The 25,066-nt window shown below is 38.0% G+C and overlaps 1 protein-coding gene across 4 annotated transcripts in view; it reads right to left on the reverse strand.

Moving 5' to 3' along the window:
- The window catches only part of plxnb2b (plexin b2b), a 155,262-nt gene that overhangs the window by 13,595 nt on the left and 116,601 nt on the right, over positions 1-25,066 (reverse strand). For all 4 annotated transcript variants that reach the window (XM_028003519.1, XM_028003506.1, XM_028003515.1 and 1 more), the window contains 16 exons: positions 24,233-24,328; positions 23,566-23,653; positions 23,303-23,466; positions 22,045-22,193; positions 19,196-19,307; positions 17,828-17,964; positions 17,318-17,500; positions 15,585-15,678; positions 12,256-12,453; positions 11,063-11,242; positions 8,557-8,693; positions 7,359-7,459; positions 6,793-7,022; positions 5,001-5,182; positions 2,426-2,492; positions 800-946 (listed from right to left, as the gene is read on the reverse strand). In XM_028003519.1, the coding sequence (XP_027859320.1) occupies positions 800-946; positions 2,426-2,492; positions 5,001-5,182; positions 6,793-7,022; positions 7,359-7,459; positions 8,557-8,693; positions 11,063-11,242; positions 12,256-12,453; positions 15,585-15,678; positions 17,318-17,500; positions 17,828-17,964; positions 19,196-19,307; positions 22,045-22,193; positions 23,303-23,466; positions 23,566-23,653; positions 24,233-24,328 (2,265 nt within the window). The remainder of the gene's footprint in view (positions 1-799; positions 947-2,425; positions 2,493-5,000; positions 5,183-6,792; positions 7,023-7,358; positions 7,460-8,556; positions 8,694-11,062; positions 11,243-12,255; positions 12,454-15,584; positions 15,679-17,317; positions 17,501-17,827; positions 17,965-19,195; positions 19,308-22,044; positions 22,194-23,302; positions 23,467-23,565; positions 23,654-24,232; positions 24,329-25,066) is intronic.

The following is a 25,066-nucleotide window of genomic DNA, read 5'->3' on the forward strand; positions in this document are numbered from 1 at the left end:
AACTGACCACTCAGTGGACAGGGAGCAAAGAAATTCACAGCTGAAAGCTCATAAAACTGATCTGTATTTGACGTGAACACGCTGTGGACTGAAGGCAGAGGTAAAGATTTCGCAGGCGGATAGTGGGGCATCTGCCTGCAAAATCCAACTGGTTTAGTCTTTTTTTCACCCTCTGCCTCTCCCTTCCCCGTGAAATTTAATCACAGCAGCCGATCCATCACAACGGGAGACGTGTAATTCAGCCTAATTTGATAATTGTCCTCGACGACGCCATTACCCATGGGTCTTTTTGTTTGTGCTGACTTTAACAGAAAACAGCTGTGCTCAGATTAGCGTCCATTATTGAAACACAATACTAAAATGAAAGGTGCAGCCCCCCCCACCCCTCCTGAAAGCTTCCCAAACAAATGCAGAGCACGCGTAGGTGGCAAGGTCGAGGAAAGGTCGCCGAAGGGGCTTGTACTCCATTCTTGTTCTGACTTGTACAGTGCTCACCTAAACCACACATTTTACCGCTATACTGGAATGAGTCGCCAGGGATGTTTTTTTCTCTCTCTCTCTCTTTTAAGAATGAGAACACTGGCAACTGGAAATGGATGTCACATGAAAGCAGGCTTGTCACCTTAAGATTTGTTCCTGTGTATGGCTACCATGGCAACACCACAGAGCATGTGTGTGAGCATGTTTCTGTAGCCCATCACGCATGAAACACTGTGTATTCAGAAATCAGTGTGTGTGCAGTCTTTGTGACAGAGTTTCCGAATATGTATGCGGAAATGTGTGTGTGAGTTTATCTCACCAGGACAGAATACTCGACATCGTCGCCCAACAGGCCGGTGTCGTTGAGGGTGTACTTGGCTTTCTTAACTCTGGCGTCCACAGGCCCCTTTTCAATCTGGTGCTTGATGGCTCGGAACAGTTTGTATAAGGGCTCGCCTGCGGTGTCCTAGTACACACACACACACACACACACACAATTGCACAGGAATAAAGCAACACTTAGGGGAGGTTTTCTCTGTTGTTATTATTAGGAAGTTAATCGCTGTCAGACGACTCACAAGATAAATTCACAACATTCACACAAACCTCAAACCAGAGAATGCCTGGTTGTTTTCTTTAAAAAGCTCATTATTAATCTGAACTTTACCCTGGTAATAACTCAAGCATGAAAAAGCATGACTTTTATTTTGAAAAGTATCAAGGGACTTTAATTTGAAAGGTTAATAATCACTTTTTCAAGAATGGCTTGGATCCATTAGTAATGTGGAGGCTAGCTTTACAATCAATAAAAAAATGAGGATTTCATTTTGTAGCTCCGGCATGAGTTTTATTTTGAAAGAATCCCGTTTTACATCACTGCTTTAGTTCAATTAGTAGTGCAGAATATACTTGTTTAATAACTATCTATAAAATATTGAGGCTTGTCTTTTAAAGCGAACAATCTTGAAAGAATGACATTCTCTGGTTTAAAAAAATAAGTAAGGTAAAAACCAACATTTGCAACTTTTTATCCTATGAAATACTAAAAATTTACTGAGTATGTATGAGCTCCATTTTAAAATGGCTAAATTTCAATTACTATTATAGTAATTGAACCCACTTCAGCAATGTAACTTATGAATTATTTAGGTTTTATTTTGAAACGTTAGTAATCCCATTTTTATCGCTGGTTTTATGCCGTTAGTAACGTAGAACCTACAATTGCAATACAACATGACAGATATGGAAATCTATATTTAACAGTATTTATAAGCTTTATTTTTAAAGGCTAACAAGCCTCTTTTTACCAGTGGTTTAATTTTGTTTGTCAAACATCGCTGATGATTGCAATGTTCTCATCAAAACAATATTTTCCCTTTTATTGTTAAGAGTATCCATAAGCTTTATTTCAAATGTCAAAGTGCATATCTTTTCTGTTTAGTAAGAATGTAAAAGTTCATCACCAACATGGGTTTTTATTTAGATAAACAGAGAGCAAAACACCATGTAAGTTGATCAAAAAGGAACATATTTTATTTTGAACCAAAATCACTAAGTTACTGCTCCTCCGGTATTAATTACATCCCCAGAATGACCCCATGTTAATCATAGTTGCTGATGTTGGGTAACATTTATAACAAAAATCTTCACTATGTCTTGAAAAAGATGTAACCTCAGATCTATGCCTCGTTTAATAAGCACACATATGAAAAATTGTTGGAACTTATCCTCCATCCCTCCTGCTCATATAGCAGCAGGCGATGCTAATTTATTGCTGTTTTTGCTCCTGTCGTGCTGCAGATGAGTGACTGAAAGTTGATTTTTAATACTGTGTTGTTTTTTTTTCTTTTCCTGATGATGCGAAGACCAATTAATATGCCTTCACCTCCTCAGTCATCAAAACCGATTTAATGGATTCCAAGGTGCCAAACATAAATCCTGCTACCTTCAAAAACTGGTAAAGGCAGATGGACATCCAGTTACAAAGCATCCTTTCCACCACCGTCTCTGATCTGAAAAACAGATGAGATGAAAACATCAAAGTTGCAAATAGTATCAGTTTTAATTTGAAATGCACGAACTTATGCATTGGGATGGATGGCAGATCAGAGTAAAAATTACATGGACAGATTCAATTATTTACATGAGGGTCATTCTGCATGTTATGCGAGTTCCAGATCGATCAACTAACTCTTTAAAAAATAAATAAATTAATCACCACCACTGAAAGCAACAGCAAGGATAAATAAAACGGAACAGCACACATCTCCATTATGTGCTCCTGAAAATGCCGAAACCCTTCAGCGTTTTCTGAACAGCTAATCAGCGTCAAGATATTTTAATCAAAATCTCGTGTCAGCGGTCACTTGACGGGCGGGTGACACCCATTGTTAACTTGTGGCATACCTAATTAGATGTCTCGCGTATAAGAAGGGCCTGTGTTTGTACAATGGCCTAATCAACATAACGAGCTTCTCCACTGGGGAATAATTAGGATGTGTGCTTGCAGCTCGTCGCTGCCTGCCTCAGCACAGCAGATAGTTCGGATCACATAACCCCGTCTCAGAGGCGATGAGTGACTGTTGTGTAATCAGGAGACGATTTGACACTGATGGCATCGTTACACCAAACAAACAAACAGCCTGGACTGCACCGAGGATGATGCATTTCAAAGAAATCTGTTAGGTCACCTTTTTTTTTTTTTTTTTTTGAAACAGCAGAAGAATTTTAAAAGTCTAAGCTAGCTGGCAAAGTCAAAAAAAAGGGAAAAACATTAAGATTTTAAAGTCAAAATTTTTAAATAAAAGCAGTATTTGAGAATGTTTTAATGAAAATCCGATAGTTCTTGTTCCAGGTTTACGTCATATCGTCACAGGCGTGTGCGTCACATTACTTTTTATTTGAGCATTTTAATATGATCCTTTTGCAAAGGTGGGATGATCGTACAACTCGCAATTTAAGTGAAATTCAGAAATAAGAATAACAGTTTGTATTTACTGCAGATTTTCTCTCCAATATATACATATATATATGGTTGGGTTGGAGAAAAAGTCACAAATTCGCTCTTGCGCAGCTTATTATTGTTTTCAAAGTTTATTGTAATTGACATGACATTTATGTTAAATGTCCGGTGTAGATACTCAGTCATCCCTGACATTCTTAAGTGCTCCAGTACAAGGCAACTTGACATCTTTGTATCCTTTAAGATGTTTTGCCTCTCATCCAAAAGGCTTCTTCAGTTCTGAATATTCTGGAAGTAACAAGATAATAAATTGTAGTGTGAACAATAACATTAATAGTGCCTTTTAAGTCATTAATGGGGCAATTAGGACATGCAAGTCGCTGCTGGTCCAACCCTTCATTCATCACAATATTCACATTATTGTTCAACCGTCGGAGCATATCCCGAACGATGCGAGTTGTTTTGGTCACAGGTGAATAATTGCTAAAGAAAAAAAACCCCACCTAGATGAAGACTCGGAGTTGCAGAGTAGGTGTTAGAAAGATTAAATCTGACTTAATCTTTTCAGATTGTTAAACAACAACATAAACTTTGAGCGAGTGATTTACATGTTGAAATTGCTACTTTGTTGTTTGATTGTTCTGAATAATATTCATAAGACATGTTCCTTCACACCAAGTTGGAGAACTGAAGAAACTTTTTGGATGATGGCTTAAACATCTTCAAAAAAAAGAAGAAAAAATAGAAGCAATTCTACTGACTTCTAATTAAGCGCTTAGGATTGTCCTGTCCTTAATGAGTGAGAATCTACACTAGATATTTCTATCAATGACGACTAAAGTAAGTTTCTGGCCAGAACTGTGTGTATTCTTACCTTCAAACTGTTTCAATTATATACAATTCATTTTCTAATTAAAGATTTTAAAGCACAACTCTTGGTAAAAGATGAATGTTATTTGTAGATTTATTGTGAGTTTTAAGAGTGGTAATCTGGTCAGAAATAACATTTTAGACGTTATCAAAGATGCTAAAAACAGTCATCTGTGGGGACTGCGGTGGGCTCCAAGGACGAAAAAGAAAAACAGAAGGAAGAACAGAAGGAGGAGGACTAGAATAGACTGAGCTGCATTCTGGCTCGTTCAAAGAGGACTCCAGTAGTAAGTGCAAAATTCAACCGAAAATATGGCACCAGAATGAAACAGTCCGATGCATCTTGAGCCGATTCCCAGTCCGCCTCAACTGTCCGATGAGATCAGTGCCAAAGTCTAGAAATGGAGAGACGCCTTATAGAGCTTCAGCACGAAGACCTTTAATGACCTGTGAAAAGTTTGACTAAGCAGGAGAACAGCTAACGTCAACCTATTCGCTGTTCTCCTGACCCTACTGGGGCAATAAAAGGAGAATACTACTAAAAAATATTGAATAAATGTGGTGGCAAGCAATCTTGTCAAACAAAAGATACTTTACTTGTGTAAAATTTGAGCTGCTGAAAGCACAAGTTCAAAAGTCAGCTTCGAAATTTGATGCTAAGCAGCGCGTGAAGTTGGTTCTCACTCACCTGCGCAGCATCAGCTTGGGGTTCTTACTGTTGACGTACTCCTCCATCAGCTCCAGCAGCAATGTCCTCATGATATCCGTGTAGTATTCCAGCTTCCCATGCAGGGCCACGGTAAGCAAGGAGGCAAAGTACACCTTGGCCCTGGCGTTGAAGTCGTGACTGCGCTCTAAGGTGCGGATAAACTGCAACACGCAGACACAGGCGGAGGATGAAGTGAATTAGTGATTGCAATGAGGGTTACTCACGCTCAAGCAAATCCTGCATGATGTGCTTTTAAATTATCAGATGACTAATGCCAGTGAAAATTATAATCATCAAGGTAATTTTAGTTTTGCCCTGTAAAAACATTGTGGCTTAGAAATGATCCCAATTAGTGGGAGAAGAATCCCCCTACACACACACACACACACACACACACACACACACACACACACACACACACACACCAACCATTAACACCTCGGAGGTTGTTTCTGTGCCAGCAATATTGGATTAATAGGAAGCTTCACACGTATCTCCCAGCTCAGTCTTCTGCTATTCTGATGCCGCATCACCACGTAGAACATGACAGCCTTCAATTTAAAGGCCAGCAGTCTGACTTTAAATTAGACTCTATATTCACTCTCAACACAGTGACAGGAGTTAAGCTGGATTTTCAAAACCAATATAGATAGAAGGTGCCAAACTGAATCAAAGTTTAATATGAATATTAACTTCATGGCACAAAAAAATATAGTGAAAAGTGATACTTAAATGATTTATGCTTATATATAGCAATATATATAACATTGACCAAAAAGCTTTTTAATTAGTTTTTGGTGCCAGAGGAAATTCACCACTGTGATGAAATACATGGAGACTGGGGATTAAACTCCAAACTACAATCCTGATTTCTTCCTCTCTGATGTCACCATCCACCTATTGACACTGCCAATAATCATTTTGTCATCGTCGTATGCGTAGATACCCAATGTTCAGCGTTCTGCCGGCGACATAACTCCTTTAATTTTACCCTCTTTTTCATATATCATAAATTCAAACGTGGACCTGAAAATGTTCAGGCGCTTCAAGCGAGAACACAACTGAAAAGAAAAAGTTGCAGATATTATCCAACACGCCCGTAAAATAACACCAGAGATAAATGCGGGTAAGAGATCTTCCAAATGAAAACTGTCACAGGAACAAATGGTGAGTGTTTCTGCAGCTGTCTGCGCATAAACAACTGCATTATAAATGCACATCTTCAGCTGTGCTTGCTGCAAGTTTGTACTGCCACAGAGGTGGCATAACCACTGCCCATCCTTTGAAATTAAATTTATGAAAATGAACAAGAGATGCAGATTTAAATGCGGACTGTAGATTTTTATCCTTTTTGATGAACACAACGAGTCAAATGGTGCTGTAACATTATAAAGTGTGCAGTGCAGAGAGTGTGTGTTGATAGAACGACAGAAAAACAACAAATAGAGTTAGTCCTAAATTTCACAAACGCTAAAACACTTAATATTCAATATAGTAAAACATTATCAGGAGTGAGAACTTAGTTTGAGATTATATTGTTGGAATAATCCAAGGTAATAAGTCTAATTTTCCTAGTCTTGATCCATCTAACACGTCCGTTCCTCGCCAAGTTTATAGAAGTATAAAAATATCACGCAAAAATCCTAGCAGCTCTTTTCAATGTTTATAGCAAACCACTTGGAATAAAAAGTAGAGCCAACTCCTAGCATCTGGGTTAAAGTGGTAAACTAACCACTCTAGTCTGTTGGAAAGTAATTTTTGGTATAATTACATTAATCAGAAACGTTTTGGAGTTCAAAAGGTTGGAGAACTGGTTGAGCGCCTGCGACACGGTCGCCCTCCGGGCCTGCGGGATATCCAGCCTCCCTGTGATCATCACGTCATTGGCTCCATCTTTAGACGGCAGGAAGAAGACCCTGTCGGTGTAGGTCTTATAGTCCAGGAAGGGGATTCGTCCCTCGCTCAACTCGTTCGTGTGGTCTTCCATTTCAATCATCAGGTCTGCAAAATGCAACAACAAAATGAAAATTACTGTATTTTTACCTAATAAGCAGTGGGGTTTGTTTTCTGTTTCCTTTGTACACTGCTGATCTGTCTAAATTATGTTGTTAGAGACAGAAAAAAAAAACCCTCCAGGAAAAATCAATTCCCCATTAAAAGACCGCTTTTTATAACCGTTTTTGCTAAACCGCTTCTCATATTGATGACAGAACAATACTAAGAGGGAGAGCTGAATTAATTGCAGTGGAAAAGATATATAATCACAGCAATGAAGCACAGTACTCTTCATCAGACATTAATCACATTGCTGAGAATTAGCAGCTGGTTTCGTATTACCTGTGAACTCCTTCTTGCAGCGGTCTCTAACGCTCTCCTCCAGGTTCTCCAGCTGATGCTTGACTTTCTCATATTCTCTTTCGGCCTGTTGACTCTTTCTCCTAAACGCATACAAAGAGGAGAGGTAAGATGTAAATGCATTGAACATTAGGTCCAATAAAACATTTCAACTGCGCTGTACCATGGCGATAAAGCAGTCTCGCCATGTGTATTTCTGATGCAAACACAAGCGGCGTTGACAGCCCTCGTAGCTCAACGTTGTTCCAAACTTGTGGCGACCGTGGGAGCCCCGGCACCGCCACCTTGTCGTTAACGCCAACGTACAATTTTTACTCCAATGCTCGCACCAATGTTCACATCTTCCTGTTTTTTGGCGGGGAACACATATTTTGGCAGGCAGCGTGTTCAGCCTAGTAGGATAAGTAAAATAATCACTTTGTGTTTATGAAAAGTGTTTTAAATGAATTATTACCTTGCTCTAATAATTGATCATATAAAGACCAGAACTTTAAAACCAACGCTATTATTATCTTGGGAAAGCTCTAGGGCCAGTAATTTTACAAAATCCCAAGCTGCTACCTTGGTTTGGCTTCATTACAAGAAATTCAACTTTGTGGTTAGCACAGCTTGGTAGTGTAGCCCCTCTTACATAGCTCGCTAGCTTGCACAATTATACTAATTAACATTCATAATTAAAAACTTCTCATAACATGTGGATAAATAGCTAAATATGTTGCTGCTTCACTGTTGCTGCCTTAAGCCATGTTGAGTTGTAAACTGTCTGAACTTCAACAAGGCTACAGCGCTGCTGAAATGGGTTAATATGATTGGCTCATGGCTCCACGTGAGGTGTGTTCTTATGATTGGCTGAAATAAGGAAGATATCTGATTCCCTGTTAAAAAGATGACATTTGTGGGTTGAGTCAAGTCAGGGGAGTCTCTTCACTCGCACACGAATGAAGCAAAATTCACAGACCAGAAGCAGAAAGTAACTCAAGATACATTTGCGTTTCCATCAAAAGTACAAGTGTGAATCTTGCATTGCATTTGTGAATTGTTCTGTGTACGTGTGAACATTGAGACCGTTTTAGCGCCGTACTATACGGCAACATTTCTTAAATTCTGATTTATAATTAAATCAGCAATAGTCTGAATCCCGGCTACTGCATTTTACCACATGGGAGTGAGAATGATTCACCTGTAGCAGTAGACTGAAATGATGATGATGAGCAGCATGGGCACAATAACTGCAGGGATGATTATGTAGAGAGACAAATCGTTCTTCTTTTCATACTGCACCGAGCCGATTACCCACTCTCCCTTTCCAAACTTGATCTGTGGATAAACACAGTGGAAAACTCTTACAACGTATAGAATGAAGCACATTTTACCCAGAGTGGCAGAGAGCGTGCAAAGCAACACGCAAATACACAAATGTGATTCTGCTCCTATTTCAGCTGAAATCCATTTTAGTGGCGAGAAAATGAACAAGATTGGTTTCACACCAGCAGAAAGCCAATGTGTTCTACATATTGACCTTCAACAAAATATATGTAACTAAATATATCACGTAAATTAATAAATCTAATTTTAATAACTGAAGGTGACTCTTCCAAAATCTAATTGCAATTACACAAAACTGCTGTGACCAATCCGTAAAACACCTGCGGTACAAACTGGGAAGAAACAATTATTGCTTTGCTGATTACAATGAAGAAACAAAAAATATTATTAAACTGAAAAACCCTACATTAAACCCCAAAAACTGACAGGACAGTTGGGATTGTTAGTGACTTTCTTTACAGTTGGTACAATAAGATCATCAACAAATATCAATATATCTGAATAGATGATTAAACATAATTATTGTGTGGTGTTTGGTGGTTCTAAAGTAAATGGCCTTTTCAATAATGTAAGTTTTACTTTTAGAGAAGTAGAGGGTGCTTATGATGGTAAACAGTGACAAATATATTTCCATAAGAAGACTTTATTGTAGTTGTTATTACTAAAAAATGCCACAAAACATGAGAACATTTTAAGTCCATATTGCCCATTCTTTGTACGATCAGCAACAGACATACAAAGTGTATGCAAAACTGCTGCTGTGAAGTGGCCACTGTTTCCTTTTAAAGCGGACAAATGTTTACACGTAAAATTGTTCAGGATAACATTATGATCTCCATTTGCTGCCAAAACAGCAGCACTATAAACTGGGATGGACAGTATCTTCTGACACCTTCTTATCAGAACAAAACTAATACTTACTCTTGTCCATTTTTCTCTTCATAACATAACTTGGAGGATAAAATGTTCACTCGCAGCCCAACATGTCCCACTCGGTAACTGGTACCACTATAAACAAGTGATCATCGGTGCAGCTTAACCTGTCAGTGATCATAATGTTATACCTGATCCCAGTGTACTCTCCTTTCTTTACTGCGCGCATCTTGTACTATTGATAGTCCAGTCATGTTCCTTAACTATGCCGCACAGAACAGCTGCAGAAATGAAACAATAGCTCACTTTTAGGTACTACCCATGGGAGAGATTACTCTATTCATCACAATTGTGGGTTGGATATAATTAAATGTAATTATAGGGGCCTGTAGCTACAGAGAAATTCTTTAGCTGGAGAAAAGGAAAAAAGAAAAAGTCTCAAGACGCATGTATAGAGGACATGCCTAGAGAACCACAGCCGATACTCATAATGAATAGCTGTTCTCTTCTATACCTCTGCATAAGAGTCTGGAGTTTTGCAACGAACATTTACTCAAGTAATAATGTTTCTTAGTGCAGATTTGAGGGACATGTACTTTTTGATTTTCTTCTCATTTACACTTCCACTCCACTGCCAAGAACATTCTCTGTTTTATAGTTTGTAGCTACAGACTGCACAGAGAGCCTGTGTCAAGTTCATACAGGAAATATCCTCATACAATGTGGACAAATAGTGTACATTTATTTATTAAAATGCATGTTGCTTTCAATTAGTTTTCAAATAATTGTCAGGTTCAAATATTAAACCTCTACAGTAAGTGAAAAGGTGTCATTTTGTACGAGTTAGGGTGAATTTGTGCACAACAAAATGGCAAAATGGCCTGTTTTAAACTTCTCCATAACTTTATCCCTGACCTGTCTGCTTCGTGATGCTGTTTGTTCCATAATGTTTTCTTCAACCTGTGTTTTCTTCAACAGGTTGAAGATTACAGTACATACAGTTCGACTCTCAGTTTCAGTTTTTTATTTGTCAAATGTAGAAAGAAAAAGTAGTTTTTTTCTACTTCACAATTGTACAACCACTCTGTGTTGGTCTTTTAAACAGAAATATATTTATGTTTGTGGTTGTGATGTGAAAAAACATGGAAAAGTTCAAGTGGTATGAATAATTTTGCAAGCCACTGCATGCTTGTTATGTAGTAACTATCAGTATAATCACACCAAACAGTTGAGGGCATTTTTGCTTATTTGACCTCCTAACAAGATTTTGGATAGTTATATTCATGTATTAACTCATTATTTCCTTCAAATAGTTTAAGTCCAAAAAATAAGCACTTCAGACCATATTTAACTCTCAAACAACAATTTGAATTTGTCCCGTTTATTTATTTTAATATTTGCCTGCAAAGCAAAATACTGGACAGTAGTTTTACATTATGCTGGACTTTTCCTCCATGCTTCAGCTCTTGGTCTTTATCTGTTCTTACCATCAGGTCCAGCAGCTCAGGGCGGGTGTCTCGGCGCTGCCGTCTGGAGCGGGCCTGGGGCTTACTGGAAGGTGGGTCCAGGAACAGCTTGTCGTCCTGAAGCGTGTTGACTTGACACTGAACGTCCCCCACAAATGCTTGGGCTTCCTTGGCGGTCATTGCCCTGGAGAACCCTCGACCCTGCAAGAGAAGAGCAACAGAAACGCTCACCGTGTTGAGACCGAACAGGTTGGGAGAGAGAAAAAAAAATAATTACCAATATTAGATAAATGATGTAAAGAGCAGAGCGAGCATTATTCTAGGCTTTTTAATTAGAAAGGGGTGAAAAGAGAAACTCTTAACAGTCCCTTTCTGTTTAAGGGTTGAAAAGTAATTAGAAGTCATTTAAATTCTTAAGATTATAGTTGCTGGAGGCATAATTACAAGCAGTTGTTCACTTAAGAAAATCAACCTTACAGTTCTGTCAAATCAAATCATTTAGGAGTCAACAAGTCAAACTTCCCATAATTTTAATACAAGGGAGGTTTACGTAAACCGCAACAAAATAACTGAAAACCTCTCATGTTTATCATGATTTTTTGGAGTAAGAAAATGTAAACTGAACAATGTGTATAATCACTATAACAATGACAATTCCGTTTTTTTCTGTTTAAAACTTCCTACTTAAGAGTTTAAAATAAAACATTTTAAAATTGGAATAAGATATGCGGAAATATTCAACTAGCAGGTCCAAAGTGTCTTTGTAATTATGAGGAAAAAATCTGAAGACATGAACATTTGTGTATATTTAAAGAATGACTTGAATCTCGTTCTTAATCTAAACCACATAAAACATTCATTTTTATTTAAATACTGTAATCCCTAACAGTATACCACAAAGAGGCCAAAACCTTTTTCCCCTAAGCTATTCTCTTATATTTCTATAAAGTCTGCTAACTGTAACACTAATTTGCATTCATCATTTCCAACCAACACTTACAGATAACAAGTGCTCTGTTATTTGCATAGCTTTTATACGCAACAGAGCCGAGAAGGCTAGTAGCTGCTAAGTAATGTTAATGTGTCACATTGTGTCAACTCAGCAATTTTTTCCCCCCTTTTCATTTTAATTCTCATGTCAGATAACAAAGCAATTTCTCTTAATTGTTTCAAGCAAACGAAACAGGGAGGGAGTCGGTGCAGCGAGTGCTCACCTTGACGATGATGATGCTGGTCTCAGTGATGACCTTCTTCGTCACGTTCTCGAAGACGGGGTTGGCGTAGTACTTGAAGGACTTGAGCTCCATCACCCAGTTGTCCAGCTGGATGTAGGTTCTGAAGTCCTGGCTCTGAGAGCCGCTCACCGTCGGAGACCGAAACTGGATGACCGTGTCGTTCTTCTCGTGGGCTTCCTGAGTTGTTTCAGCGTGACAGTTTTTGAAAAAAAGACGTGAACAAAATTAATGAGGAAGAAAAGACACAAATGAAAACACACCAGTATGAGCACAGAAAGCTACTGGGATTAGCGAATCAAAAAGCAAATAGTAGCTGTTGAAAGGCCTTTGTTTTATTGTTGGGTTTTTGGGGTTTTTTGCAGTTTTTTGTACAATAAAGAGGATAAAATTATGCACGTCTTTGAAATCATTCAGACTCCAATCTGCCACAGAGAGCAGCATCTGCCTCTGATGAGGCACAAATCACAGTCACAACGGCATTTCAGTGCTTTATTAAACATCTTTTAGTTTGATTTTTTTTATACTCTGTCACTCACTGATTGTTTTGATAACGGACTGAAAAAAACACAGCAATCTCCATCACAGTTTACCTTTACAAGGTAAAGGTGTGCCATAATTCACATAAATTCAAACACTTAAATTCTTCTTCAGGCTCATATGTATGACTAATAAGTCATACATAAAACTTAAAAGTGTTAATTTGTCTAACTAATGTCCTAAAAACAAGTAAATTTGCAGCTTTTTAAAAAAAAAAAGAACCTCACAGAGCATCTTTTATTCACAGTGTAACTTTCATGTACGTTTTAATTCATGACATAAGTCTGTGTATTTTATATTCAGGTCTAGTTTGATATGAAATAAAATGTAGAGAATATGTTTAGTTCAAGAATACTAATCAGGTATGTCCTTTTGCTTTAAAGCTGACATGACATAAGCTTTTGTTTAAAATAAGAGCAGTCCTGCGTAGCTAAGCAGACATGACAAATAACTTAAAAAAAAACAGATCCAGCAAAAAGGACATTCATGCTGCTGATTATTATTATCATTTACAAAAAGGAGCCTCGTTTAAAATAATTCAGCAAATGTTGGCTTTAGTGCATTCCAATATGATAACCTGAACGAAATATGTTGCTCCTGATACTTTTTAAAGCAGAAGCATGTTTTGATTAAGAAACATGCTCAACTGGAAAGAGGAAAACAAAGTGGTAGAAACGCTGCTTAGCTAAAATAACCTCAAATACTTTCAAGGGGAAAGCCAAACTAGAACGACATGCAAGAATATTTAAATCTATCTTTATAAGTTACCTGAGGGCCACAGAGGAACAAACCAAGGATTCAAACTGAAGACGCTAAAGTTGACCAAAAAACACATTTCCTCGTCTAAAGAGAAATGGTGCAACATTTTGTGGACTGATGACAGCGAGGTTGTTCTTTTTAGAGGTTTTTAGGGGCTGCAGACAGTTTGTCAGACAGCAACAGTAACAACAGCCATGCCTTTTCTGAGGCAAAACCAAGAAATGCAAAGAAATCGTTAAATTCCTAAAGCAGTTCTAAATCTAGATTTATCTAGATTTAGATTCTAAATCTAGATTTAGAACTGGAAGCTAAATCTTCCAAGCATATTTCAGTTTATATAGTAAATTACTGTAGTTTGTAAAGATAAATGCAGACTATTTTGTAAGTTTTATTTCTGTATATAGGGTGAATGTAATGTAGTTTTAAAAATCGCTTAGAAAACAGAAATAAAGGCTTTTACATGAAATTCAAGCTTCGCTTACATTTCTTGGTAACGCTTTATTTGACGGGGTGTGCATAAGACCGACATGATACTGTCGTAAACATGACATAACACCTGCCATGAACATGAAGGAGTCTTCATGAATGTCTATGTCTGCTGTCATGACGTGTCATTCGGTAAATAATGACACTTATAAAATAAAATTGTCAACTTTGCATTATTTGGTGAATAACTGCATTTTTAATGCAAAGTTGATGGACTTCTACTGGACTTTTAGAATAGAATAGAATTACTTTATTCATCCCAGCAGGGAAATTATTTCGCAGTTACAGCAGCATAGAGACAAGACACACAACAACCACCACTGAGTAGCAATTGTAGACAAAATAAAAATAAAAATAAAATATAACATGCACGTTTCAATGAAACTTTGCTTTAAAAGTGTCATTATTTACCGAAAGACACTTCATGACCAGATTCATAAAGTCTCCTTCGTGTTCATGACAGGTGTTATGTCAATCTTATGCACACGATTTCAAATGAAGTGGGGGGTTTTTTAACCACACTGTTATTATTATAAACAGGACTATATGCAATGTTTATATTTTACCAATAAAAACATTACACATTAAACGATTTTACATGATATAGTTTAGCTAAATCTAGCATAAGGTTATCTGGAAATATACAACAGTACAACATTGCCCTCATATTTAACATGATAATATAAACATTTTCAATAAAGCTTCTCATAGCACAAGAACCATCTACTCTCTATTATATTAAGGAAATTGGCTCTTAAAGTATGCCTGCTTATGATAACTGATATGCAGACTTCAGAGAGCTGTGTTTCAAAATGAAAAGTACAGAGTGTCTTTCAAAAACAGAAAACCACTTGATGGCTAACCACCAACCTGACCTACATGTAAACATTGGTTTACCACATGCCAGCAGCAATAATGTGTGTGCATATTTGGGCTTAGTTGGATGGAGTTGAACCAAGAGGAATGTATCAAATAGAGCAGCTTAAGCCTCTGAGATGACACCCTACATCCCGTTCTAGGCTGTGCTGGCCAGAAGTATTTTCCAATCTCTGCCCAGAACCTTGGCCCAAGAACAAAGTGGTAAGGTTTAGCACCGTTGTGAAACTTTAAATCTGCTATTACATTGAGGTCTTTAAATAAAATGCACTGAATCTCTCCAGAAAAGCGCTGCCCAGGACACAGATTGGTAAATAGCAGCAAGCTGCGTGAAAACCTTCTGGCTCAGATCAACCTAATGAAGCCAGTCAAGGATTAGTTGCTTTATGGTGAGATTGAAACCATATGTCTTTTACCTTGAGCTTAACAGGTTTTATAGATTTAAAGAGTGTTCCTAATTGGTGGGGAGAAAAAGAAGGGATGGGAATCTGCAGTTAATTTAACAACAGCAAAGCTAATTTTGAATGAATTGTCAACGAAGGAGCAGAGCAGCGCAGCGCTGCCAAAGACAAGTGATTGGGAAAAGACAAACACTCGATGACAGATCAGATCAAAGAAGAGAAACGGTGATGAAGAAATGTAGTAGAGACCTCGACAGATGATGAGTTGTCTCCCTGGACCCTCATCACAGCGGTCTGGATTATATCAAAACCGGAGCCTGTGACCACAATGTTCCTCCCACCACTAAAACACAAATCAAACAGAAATTAGGCATGTGAATTCCCAGACGCACAGAGTTCAGATTAAACTTAAAGAAAAAGAGTGACTTGTAAGAAAACAGGCATTTTAAATAGAAGCTAAAGCAATTTTACAGCGAATTGTTTCAGTACATAACGGATCAAAGACAGATACTGGAGAAAAAAAAACACCAACTGGTTAAGAAATGATCAAACACTTTATTTCACGGTACATTTTCAAGTCTTTCTTATTCCATTTTAAACTCTGTTTTACTTCTTAGAGTTCAAAAGGTGCAATCAGTCCCGAGTCCTGTTCTCTCATTTTATTTCCTAATTTCTAACGGTCCTTGTGACATTTTCTACACCGCTTCCATTGCAGAGATTTAGACATCAGCAGCTCTGGCAGGACGATGACTGTTGGGGCCAGAAAATTGCATCTCCTAAGGCCTTCAAAACAAGACAACACTTTACAGAAAGGCTGTCAGTTGTTGCAGAAAAGCGCTGGGAGCGGAGCGCTAACATATTGATTTTGCTTAGAAGATAATGTAGATGATATTCACCATTTGACAAAAGCAGCCATTTGTTAAAGTGCATGTATTTATTCATAAAAATGTGCTTTGCCATCCAGCACATATACAGATGTACCTTACAGGCTAAGTGAGCACAAATGTTGTTATCGTTTGTGGTCGTCTTCATGATTCATCACCTGGGGATCACAAAGCCGTTAAGCAGCAGTTTATCTTTTGCAAAACAGCAAAGTGCTAGCAAAATAGGTGTGTTTACCTCTTAGACAAACAAAATCAATTGTAAAATGTATAACTTAAAACCAGTTCCAGAACAATTTGTTTCCATACAAAAATATGAGCAGCTTGAGGTCTCTACGCCTTTCGAGGAAAGCGATGTCAGGGGTGATGTCTGTAATAGCCTGTTTATAGTTACACGGTGCTCAAGGCTTTCTCCGACAGGTACAGAGCGCTGAATGCAACTTGTGTGTGTTTTGCCAGTCTGAGTATGGCAGTGTGTCCTTTAATTATCTAAAATGTTAGTACGTGTTGTCCTGGGTTTATTCCTTCAGCTCGAAGACAAGGCTGGAAATGTAGAAGTCTGACTCTTGTGATTCCTTCGCTGTTTTTTTTCCCCATGTGACTTTCAGGGTTATGCTCCAGTTCGATGTTTGATTTCAGATGTTTCTAGGGGAGGTGCAACTGTTGCAGCTAACTGTAGCCTTTTTAAAACATAATTTATAGCAAGTTTATGTGATTTTCATTCTTTTTCCTCAAATTCTGCAAAGCAAAATCATTGGATCAAAATCCATTGCCTTTGGACTTTTTCCCCCAATTTACAACTTCAATGTACTTGACAGACTTTTAGAAAAAAATCGGTGGAGCTTTTTTATTAATAAAAAAGCAAAGCAATGTGTTCTTGCCCTATTTCACAAATGTTCTACTACTTAGTCAATCGCATAAAATCTCCATAAAAGACAGTGAAGATGGTGATTATAATGTGAAAAAAGGTGGAGACACGTTTTTTCCCCCATTTTAATGTAAATTGAAAACATTTGAAAATTGAAAACTTGGGACAACTATTTGTGATATTTGGCCCACAGTCAGACTGTGGCCAAAGGTGGATGCTTTAGTTATACTGACCAGACAAAGCTTTCTCTGGGATGATGGTTTGTCACTGTTGGGTTTTCCACATACTGGAAGGCACCTTGGACGGATGTGGTGGTTGACTTTCCGTAGTGAATTGTGACGGGGAGCTTCTCCAGAGGCAACTTCTCCTGTTGATATTCACCTGTCTTGCAGACAATAGCTTCCCCGAATTCCTTCCTGCCAAGAAAAGGACAAAGCTCAGCACAGGCTGTCTGTACTGAGCCTGTACAAAAGGTCGCTGTGCGGTTCAAGCCAACATGGGAGCCACCCGACAGTCCTGGCTCAACCGCTTCTCTTGGTTGTTATTTTTAAATATCGCTATGGATTTTGAAGGAACTTTGGCAGCCACAAGAGTGAAACAGAGGGGAAAATACATTTCTACAGCTAAGATCAATTAAAGTTTTATATTTTTTGAAAAATCTACAGGCTTTAAGTCTGGACAGCAGCTGGCTATTTCATCAAAGAGATTAATGGCATCAATACAAATCTAAATGCAATCCTTACACAGCACAGTTCACGTCTCCAACTTTAACCTGGACATCCTCCTTGCTGCTGGTCTTCAGAAACTGCCCAGTTATTGTAATGTTCGTGCCCCCTGCTTTAGGCCCTCTAGCAGGGTGCACACCTTGTGGCACTGGGTCCTAGCAAAGGAGAAAAAAAAGGAGTAGGAAAAAAAAAAGCAGTCAGGTTGTTTGTCACCAAGTACTGCTTGAATAAGTGCACATATCTATCTTGCAAGGACTCAAACACACAAGCGTCAACCCTCAGGCTCATACAACCAGAGGAGCTACACACACAGAGATAACAGTGTTGTGCCATAAACATGCACGCTTTCTCTCGGACTCCTTTAACAACCCCCACTCGCTCTATCAGAAGCATTCTGCCACAAACCCATACAAGCTCCACATCTGCCTCAAAATGCCGCGTAAACAGCGAGGCGGAAGCAATTCCCTTGTGGGGAGAAAAGGCGGCGATATGAAAGGCCAGTTAAAAAAAAAAGCTGTGATCTTATAAAGCATTTAAAAAGTGACTACTGAAGTTAAACTGCTGTTTAGCACTTCAATAATGAAAATTAAACTCTACCCCTACTTAGAGCATTTTAACAAAGAAATGCATATCTAGAAATGAAATTTATGGCCTAGTTTAAGTTTTAAGGAGAGTATAGTGGCTTGCAAAAGTTTTCATACGGCTTTTTCTCATTTATCAAATTTCAACCACAAAAATTCTCTGCTTTTTGGGAATAACCAACACATAAGTGCTAAATTATGAAGCATAAGAAAAAATATGTAGTTTTCAAATGTTTTTATACATTTTTTTTGACAAGGATAAATAATCCCCTTGATTTTCATACCCCTGACACAGGGTTGTAGCAGTGACATACTTTATGGATGCTTATCCTTCAGTGGGCAAATTAAACATATACTTGATGGGGGCCCTTAGCTGTATACAAAACAATTATGCATTATGTGCATCTTATGTGTTAAAATGACCCAGTCAAAGTCCAGACTTAAAACCACAATATGTAAGAAGTCTTCAAAACTGATTTTTCTCAAGTGCTCAGCATCCAGTTTAGTTTGAAATATATGGCAAATAAAATTTAAAAAACACACTTTTGAATTACCACATTTAACCACTACTTTCACAGACAAAAATCCCCAACAAACTATATTGAGGTTTGTGGATAACTTTACAAAATATGGGAATTAAAATTTTTGTACGGCACTGTTTTGAGATGAACGTTTAAGTACTCAAACATACAAGCACGGTCTCCAAAATATTAATCAAGATAAAAATCTTAAGTTTTTATCTCCTTTCCTTAAAACATTTAAGACTTACTTCTAGTCAGGCAGCAAAGTAAAGTTTGGTACTTACCCTGTAGGTGAAGTTGATGTGGGACTTTCCTCTCTTTCCCCCATTCACCCATATCTCCACTGGACCCGAGAGGCTTTTATTAGGGCCTATACGTCCAATCTCACACACGACACTGGACAAATCCAATAAGAAAGGTTTAGATGTGAGAAAGTATTTCAGGCATGGACCTTATGTGATATATATATATATACACACACTTTTTTTTCTCCACTTTTTAAGTAATCCTCATTATCAGTCTTGCAAGTCACAAGCCTACTTTTACAGCTACTGGCACAGTTTGTAAAAAAAAGCGTAAAGACTCCTTCACATTGTGAGAAAAACTGTAAATTAAACAACGAAAAGCAAAGGGAAAGTGACTGTTTCAACACAACAAGTTAATATTTTAGTAACGCTGAATAATTACAAAACGTATTTCAGTATCTTTAGCTGGACCAGCCAACTTTTGATGTGTGGCTGCTTATTATGTCGGCATCTGGACTCTAGTAGAAAACCATGTCCACATCTTCAGCAGATTGTAGGGAAAGTGTGTTGCAGCTGATTAAAGTTAAAACAGCAAGGTTCATTCAGGCAAATGAGTGGGCCCCAATATCAGAATGAGGAGCTCAAGCCAAGCACACTTCAACCTGAAAAACAAACAACAACAAAAAACGCGTGGCAGCTAGCAACAAGAGGAGAGGAGCGCGGTCGTCGGAACAAAAGTGAATGATTTAAGACCGGGAGACTTCCATCTGGTCACATAAATCCCGGTTTATGCCTCATCATGCAGATGGTGGGGCGAGGATTTGTCGTAAATGTAGCTCCATCCTGCCAGGTGTCAACTGCTCTGGCAAGAGGCTGTTTTCTGTTTTATAGACCATTTGTATGGAGTGAGCACTTTTAGACCCAGCTGTGACTGAAGTGAATCTGGTAGACTTGGTTAATGCAATTATCTTCCTAACTGTGCCCTGCCAAATAAAATGCCTGCAAGACGAAGGGAATAAACCATTAAAAATCTGTCCAGAACATGCAAGATCTTATCACGATTGAAATAATGTCATATTTAAGACTGGCCTGGGAACACTTGCCCCGTCTGAGGAAGGTTATAAAAAGCAAAGGTCACAATTAAAAATGTTTTCTGTTGATTATTTCCGCTTCTTGTTAAGTGTCTTTACATTATTTGACAAAGACAATTTCTTCCTCTGACTTTTCCAACCACATGTTTACATGCAGATAAAAAAGATCAACTTGTACTAAAAATGACACAACGTCATAATTTGACCAGATTAGTTAACCATACTACAAAGGACAAAACTAAATACTTTCCTTCTGCTCATTTTTAAGCATCTTAAATTCCTGCCACTCTCAGTAAGAACAGTCTGGGGTTCACTACACGTGAAAATATGTTACTGTGCAAGTAAAAAAAAAAATTAAGTCAGAGACCTAGCTGCATGCTGTCCATATTGAAAGCAGAAAAATCAAAGGGTTAAATCCTTTCTAGGTATCTGTATCAGAATAAACCACTATTAAACCTTTTTTAAGTTGGAAACATTGCTTCAGGTTGTGCTACTTTTTGGCTTAAAAATGGAGCAATTAAGAGCTACATCATTTATATTCTACTACTTTTATTCTCTACAATAACACAAATGTTCATGTTCACAATCAGTGGGGAGTTTAAAGCCTTCCCTAAAGACTCAACAATCAACATCCAGCCAAAAATGCTCAACTAGATTTTAAACTTTAAGTCAGTAAAGGCATCATTAATAATATCAGGGGAAAGCAGAGTAAACAAAAAAAAGGAACATGGTGATCAATTCATTTGTAGCAGTTTGCTGAATATTGTTGGACTTTTGTGTTTGCAGGTGTGGCAGTACTTTATGAAAACAAACGTCTGCACAAATATACATGGACAGCTAAGTGCTTCCACAAACACTTATTCAGGGAAAAACATAGCAGATGGACAACATGGCGGACTTCGTTGAGTGCGTTCAGCAGATTAAAAATAATATTACGGTAACTTTGTCTTTACTGTCTTCTTATGAGCAGAAACTGAGTGTTGTTTCTGCAGCTGCAACTTTGACATTATTTTATAACTTTGAATTAATTTTATCCTGTTTAATTTGAGAAAAAACTGTGAAATTTCAGAAAATTAGTTCAATCTATTAAACTTTAGATTTTCACAAAAACAGCAATGTTGACATCATTAATTGGATAAATTAGCTAAAAACATCCCCAATTTCCACATAAAACACAATTACAAAAAAAAGCAGAGGAAGTGTTGGCATGCCTCCTACCAAATCATAACAGTTTTGTAATTGTTTATATAAGCCGTGCATTTGCCTGTTAAATCAAATGTGTTTTCAGATTCTTATGGTTTGGGTTGTATGGAGTTTTGTCCAACAAAATGTTTAAAAGAAAAAGTAAAATAAGAGTTAGTGATTCATTATAGTTTTAAGTTGAAATGTGTTTTTAGAGGCGCTTATATGCTATTCTGAGTGCATTCTCCTTTATATGCATTTCAGTCATAGTTTTATAAAAATATTTAACCTAGGACTCCAGACACCTTGGACAGGTCTAACAGTTCACCTGAGAGGAATTTTAATGAAGGAGCTGAATGTGATCTGTTGTTTTAGATTTACTCAAAAAAACAATATGCAGTGTCTGTGTCCTTTGAGAAGACTTTTTACTAAGCCCGCCCGTGTCTGGAGACCATCAGATCAATACGGTTGTATAATAAGCTTTCCAGCACATGCAGGCACGACACAGTGAGGAGAGGGAAAAGCCTCCGAATGCAGAGATACTTCAAAAACACAATTAGGAAAATGACAATGAAATGTATGTTTGTAGTATAGCTCACACCAAGCATACTTTACCTGGTGGAGACAGAATACTTTTCCGCCTGATGTATGCAGGGCTCCCCGGCTACTGTGATGTTTTTAATGTCCTCCTTGTAAATACCAAGGTTGGATCCATGGACGGTAATGGAGATGCCTCCTTTCATGGGCCCAAAAAGAGGGACGATCTGGAGGGAGAAAGTTTGGAGAGATCAATCAATTGAGCTTATTTGTGTGGCTCATTTCAGCATCAAGGCAGTTCAAAGTGCTTTACATCATAAAGCACGTTGAATCTGCGACAGATCAACACACTGTGCATAACTTTGAAATCTATTTTTTCTCTTTCAAAGTGCAGTGCCTCTTTGAAACCCACCTCCCTGTATCAATACTTTGTACACATACCTTCATTTGCAATTACAGCTGCAAGACTCACAGCTTTACACATGGAGCTTATTGGTTATTCTTTCAAAAAAGATAAAACTTGAACGTTTCCGGCTTCCAGCAGGAAACTTTTGATAGATTTTTTAAAATCTACATAATCAATTCATCAGAATTAATGCTTTGAAGTAGTAAAAACACCTGGATTTATACTTTGATTAAGTTGACTGCAAAGCGATGTGTGAAGTCAGGTTGCTGCGCAGGACTTCATTCAGGGGTATAAATGTAAATATAAATGTTAACATGTCAAAAACTTTTTTGTTGACCAGTCACATAAAATCCAAATTCAATACATTAAGAGTTTTGGTTCTAGTTTATGAAAAGATGGTGGAGATTTAGGAGTCGGTCTGTTTTTGTGAACAAGTAGAACAAAGGTTTAGCAGACAAACTGAATTCAACCTCTGGGATCCTTGAAACCTCAATGATTGGTGGGGGAAAAAAAATAAAAAAAATCAACCCACTGACACCATAAACAATCCTGCCAATGCCATTTATCCGTGTTTCCATCAACCGATATATCTGTTTGTCGGTGTTGTGGCTGCTGACAACCTCTGTCTGAATTACATCAACACAATTACTGGTCGGCGTTTCTTTTGTCAATGACAAAAAGACACCAACAACCCAGTAAGCAAACAAAATATTGATCCAATCTAGACATAATGGAGGAACATTGCACCATGCTCACAAGGAGACTTCCAAATCTTCTGTCAACACACAGATGAGACAGACAATACACAGCCAATACACTGGTCTAATCAATAATCCAATCCCAAAGATCAATGTGTTCTCTGCTCAAACGTCCTAGAGGCGGACACAGTTTCACATTTTAAACGTAAATGTGAGGTTTGCCAGTACTTACGTTGGTGATCTCAGGGTTGGGGCACTCTGTGTTTTGGGTATCACCACAGAGCTTATTGAACACACACGCCTTCTGCTTGCTGCACCACACACAGTCGTACTTTGAGTCGGCGTACTTGCAGAGGCTACAGTCCTCCCTCCCCACGGAGCAGTTGTACAGGGTGACTGGATCGCAAGAGATGTCAGAAGAACAGTTAGAGTGTTAGTCAGATTCCCATCCATTTTGTTTCAGGTTGGAAATTAAAGGTAGCTTAAGAAATGCACCGTTTAGAGTGCTGTCCATCTTGTTCCCAGTCCTCTTGTCCTTCATGTAAAACAGGACGCTGGTCTCCGGTGACTTATCGTAGGAGAACTAAGGAATTGAAAACAGAATGAATAAATACTATGAAATCCAGTGATTTATTACATTTAAACTCTTCTCTACAAACAGTGTGGGCTGCTGCTGCCACCCTGTGCCAAGGGGAAAAAAAAAAAAAGAAAAAGAAAAACTACACCCAGTCTGGCAGATTTTCAGCAGAGGAAATCAATGTAGGAGAAAGAACATAGCTGGGGGCAAGATACGGTTCGAGTTTCTCAATCAGAGAATTCAAAATGTGGAGAGACGCAGCTAAAATAACTCAAACGAGTGGAGCCTGTCCATTAGAGGGAGCTAGAGAATATCAAAGGATTATGAAAAAACTGCTAAAGGGGAAATTCATTTATAATTACGCAACATACAGAACATGCTTGGCAATAAAAAGGATGTGCTGCAAAAAGAACTGAGGCTGTTCTATGGTATATGCTGTTACTTACTGTATGTAGCACTATAAACTGAACAACCCCACACCTTAGCTGTAGTTTAGAAGCTGCAGTTCAGTGGAGGATAATTTCTGCTAACACTGAGGAAAGAAACTAAAGTCTAGTGCAGTATTTACAGTTATGGTGTACTCACACTGAAGCCCTTAAAGCTGTAGAAACGACCGCTCTCTTTTCTGACCACTTCCTCCATGTTTTTCATCAGTTCGGTGCCGATGGTGAAAACATGATCCTGCATGACAAGAAGGAGGGAAACAGGTAAACTGATACAGAAGGCAATGGCTATTATTAGAACAAAGACCAGACTCACTAAGTGATCTCTTGACATATTTCAAGTGTTTAGCTACAATAAAACTGATCACCAAATGAAAGCAGCAAATGAAAATCTAAAATTCCGTTTCTCGTTAAATTTGAATATAATATTAGACCAAAAACCACTTTTATTTCCAGAAGTGTCTGTGCAACACAGGCACGAGCCAAAAAATGAAAAGCCGCAAATACCTGAAACTCCCTCCAAAAAATGTAGAATTGCCTATTTTAATATTTTAACCAATAAATCTGTCTTTAAGCTCTCACTACAGCTACAGATGATGCCTGCAAACTCTTGAATGGACTTTGATTCATAATCCTCTCAAGGATGCTTTCATCCCTGTTGATTGTGTATCTTTTTCCTAATATACTTTTTCCTTCCACTTAACTATCCAATAATATGCTTGGATACAGAACTTGGAACCACCAGCAACTCTGTATGAAAACTTAAAAGAAACAAAAGCACTGTGTTTAATCTACAGAATGAGTTTTTATTATGGAAATAAACTTCATAATAAAATGACAATTTCTTTTCAGACTCACATGCAGGTACGGTACATACTATTTTCATCCATGTTCGCCTAGTCCATTAGCATGGCAAAAAATATACCTGCAGACTGTTCCAGCCTTCCCACACTGAGATGATTATATGTTAGTAAAT

This window comes from Xiphophorus couchianus, chromosome 2 (assembly GCF_001444195.1).
Source record: "Xiphophorus couchianus chromosome 2, X_couchianus-1.0, whole genome shotgun sequence".
Lineage (NCBI taxonomy): Eukaryota > Metazoa > Chordata > Actinopteri > Cyprinodontiformes > Poeciliidae > Xiphophorus > Xiphophorus couchianus.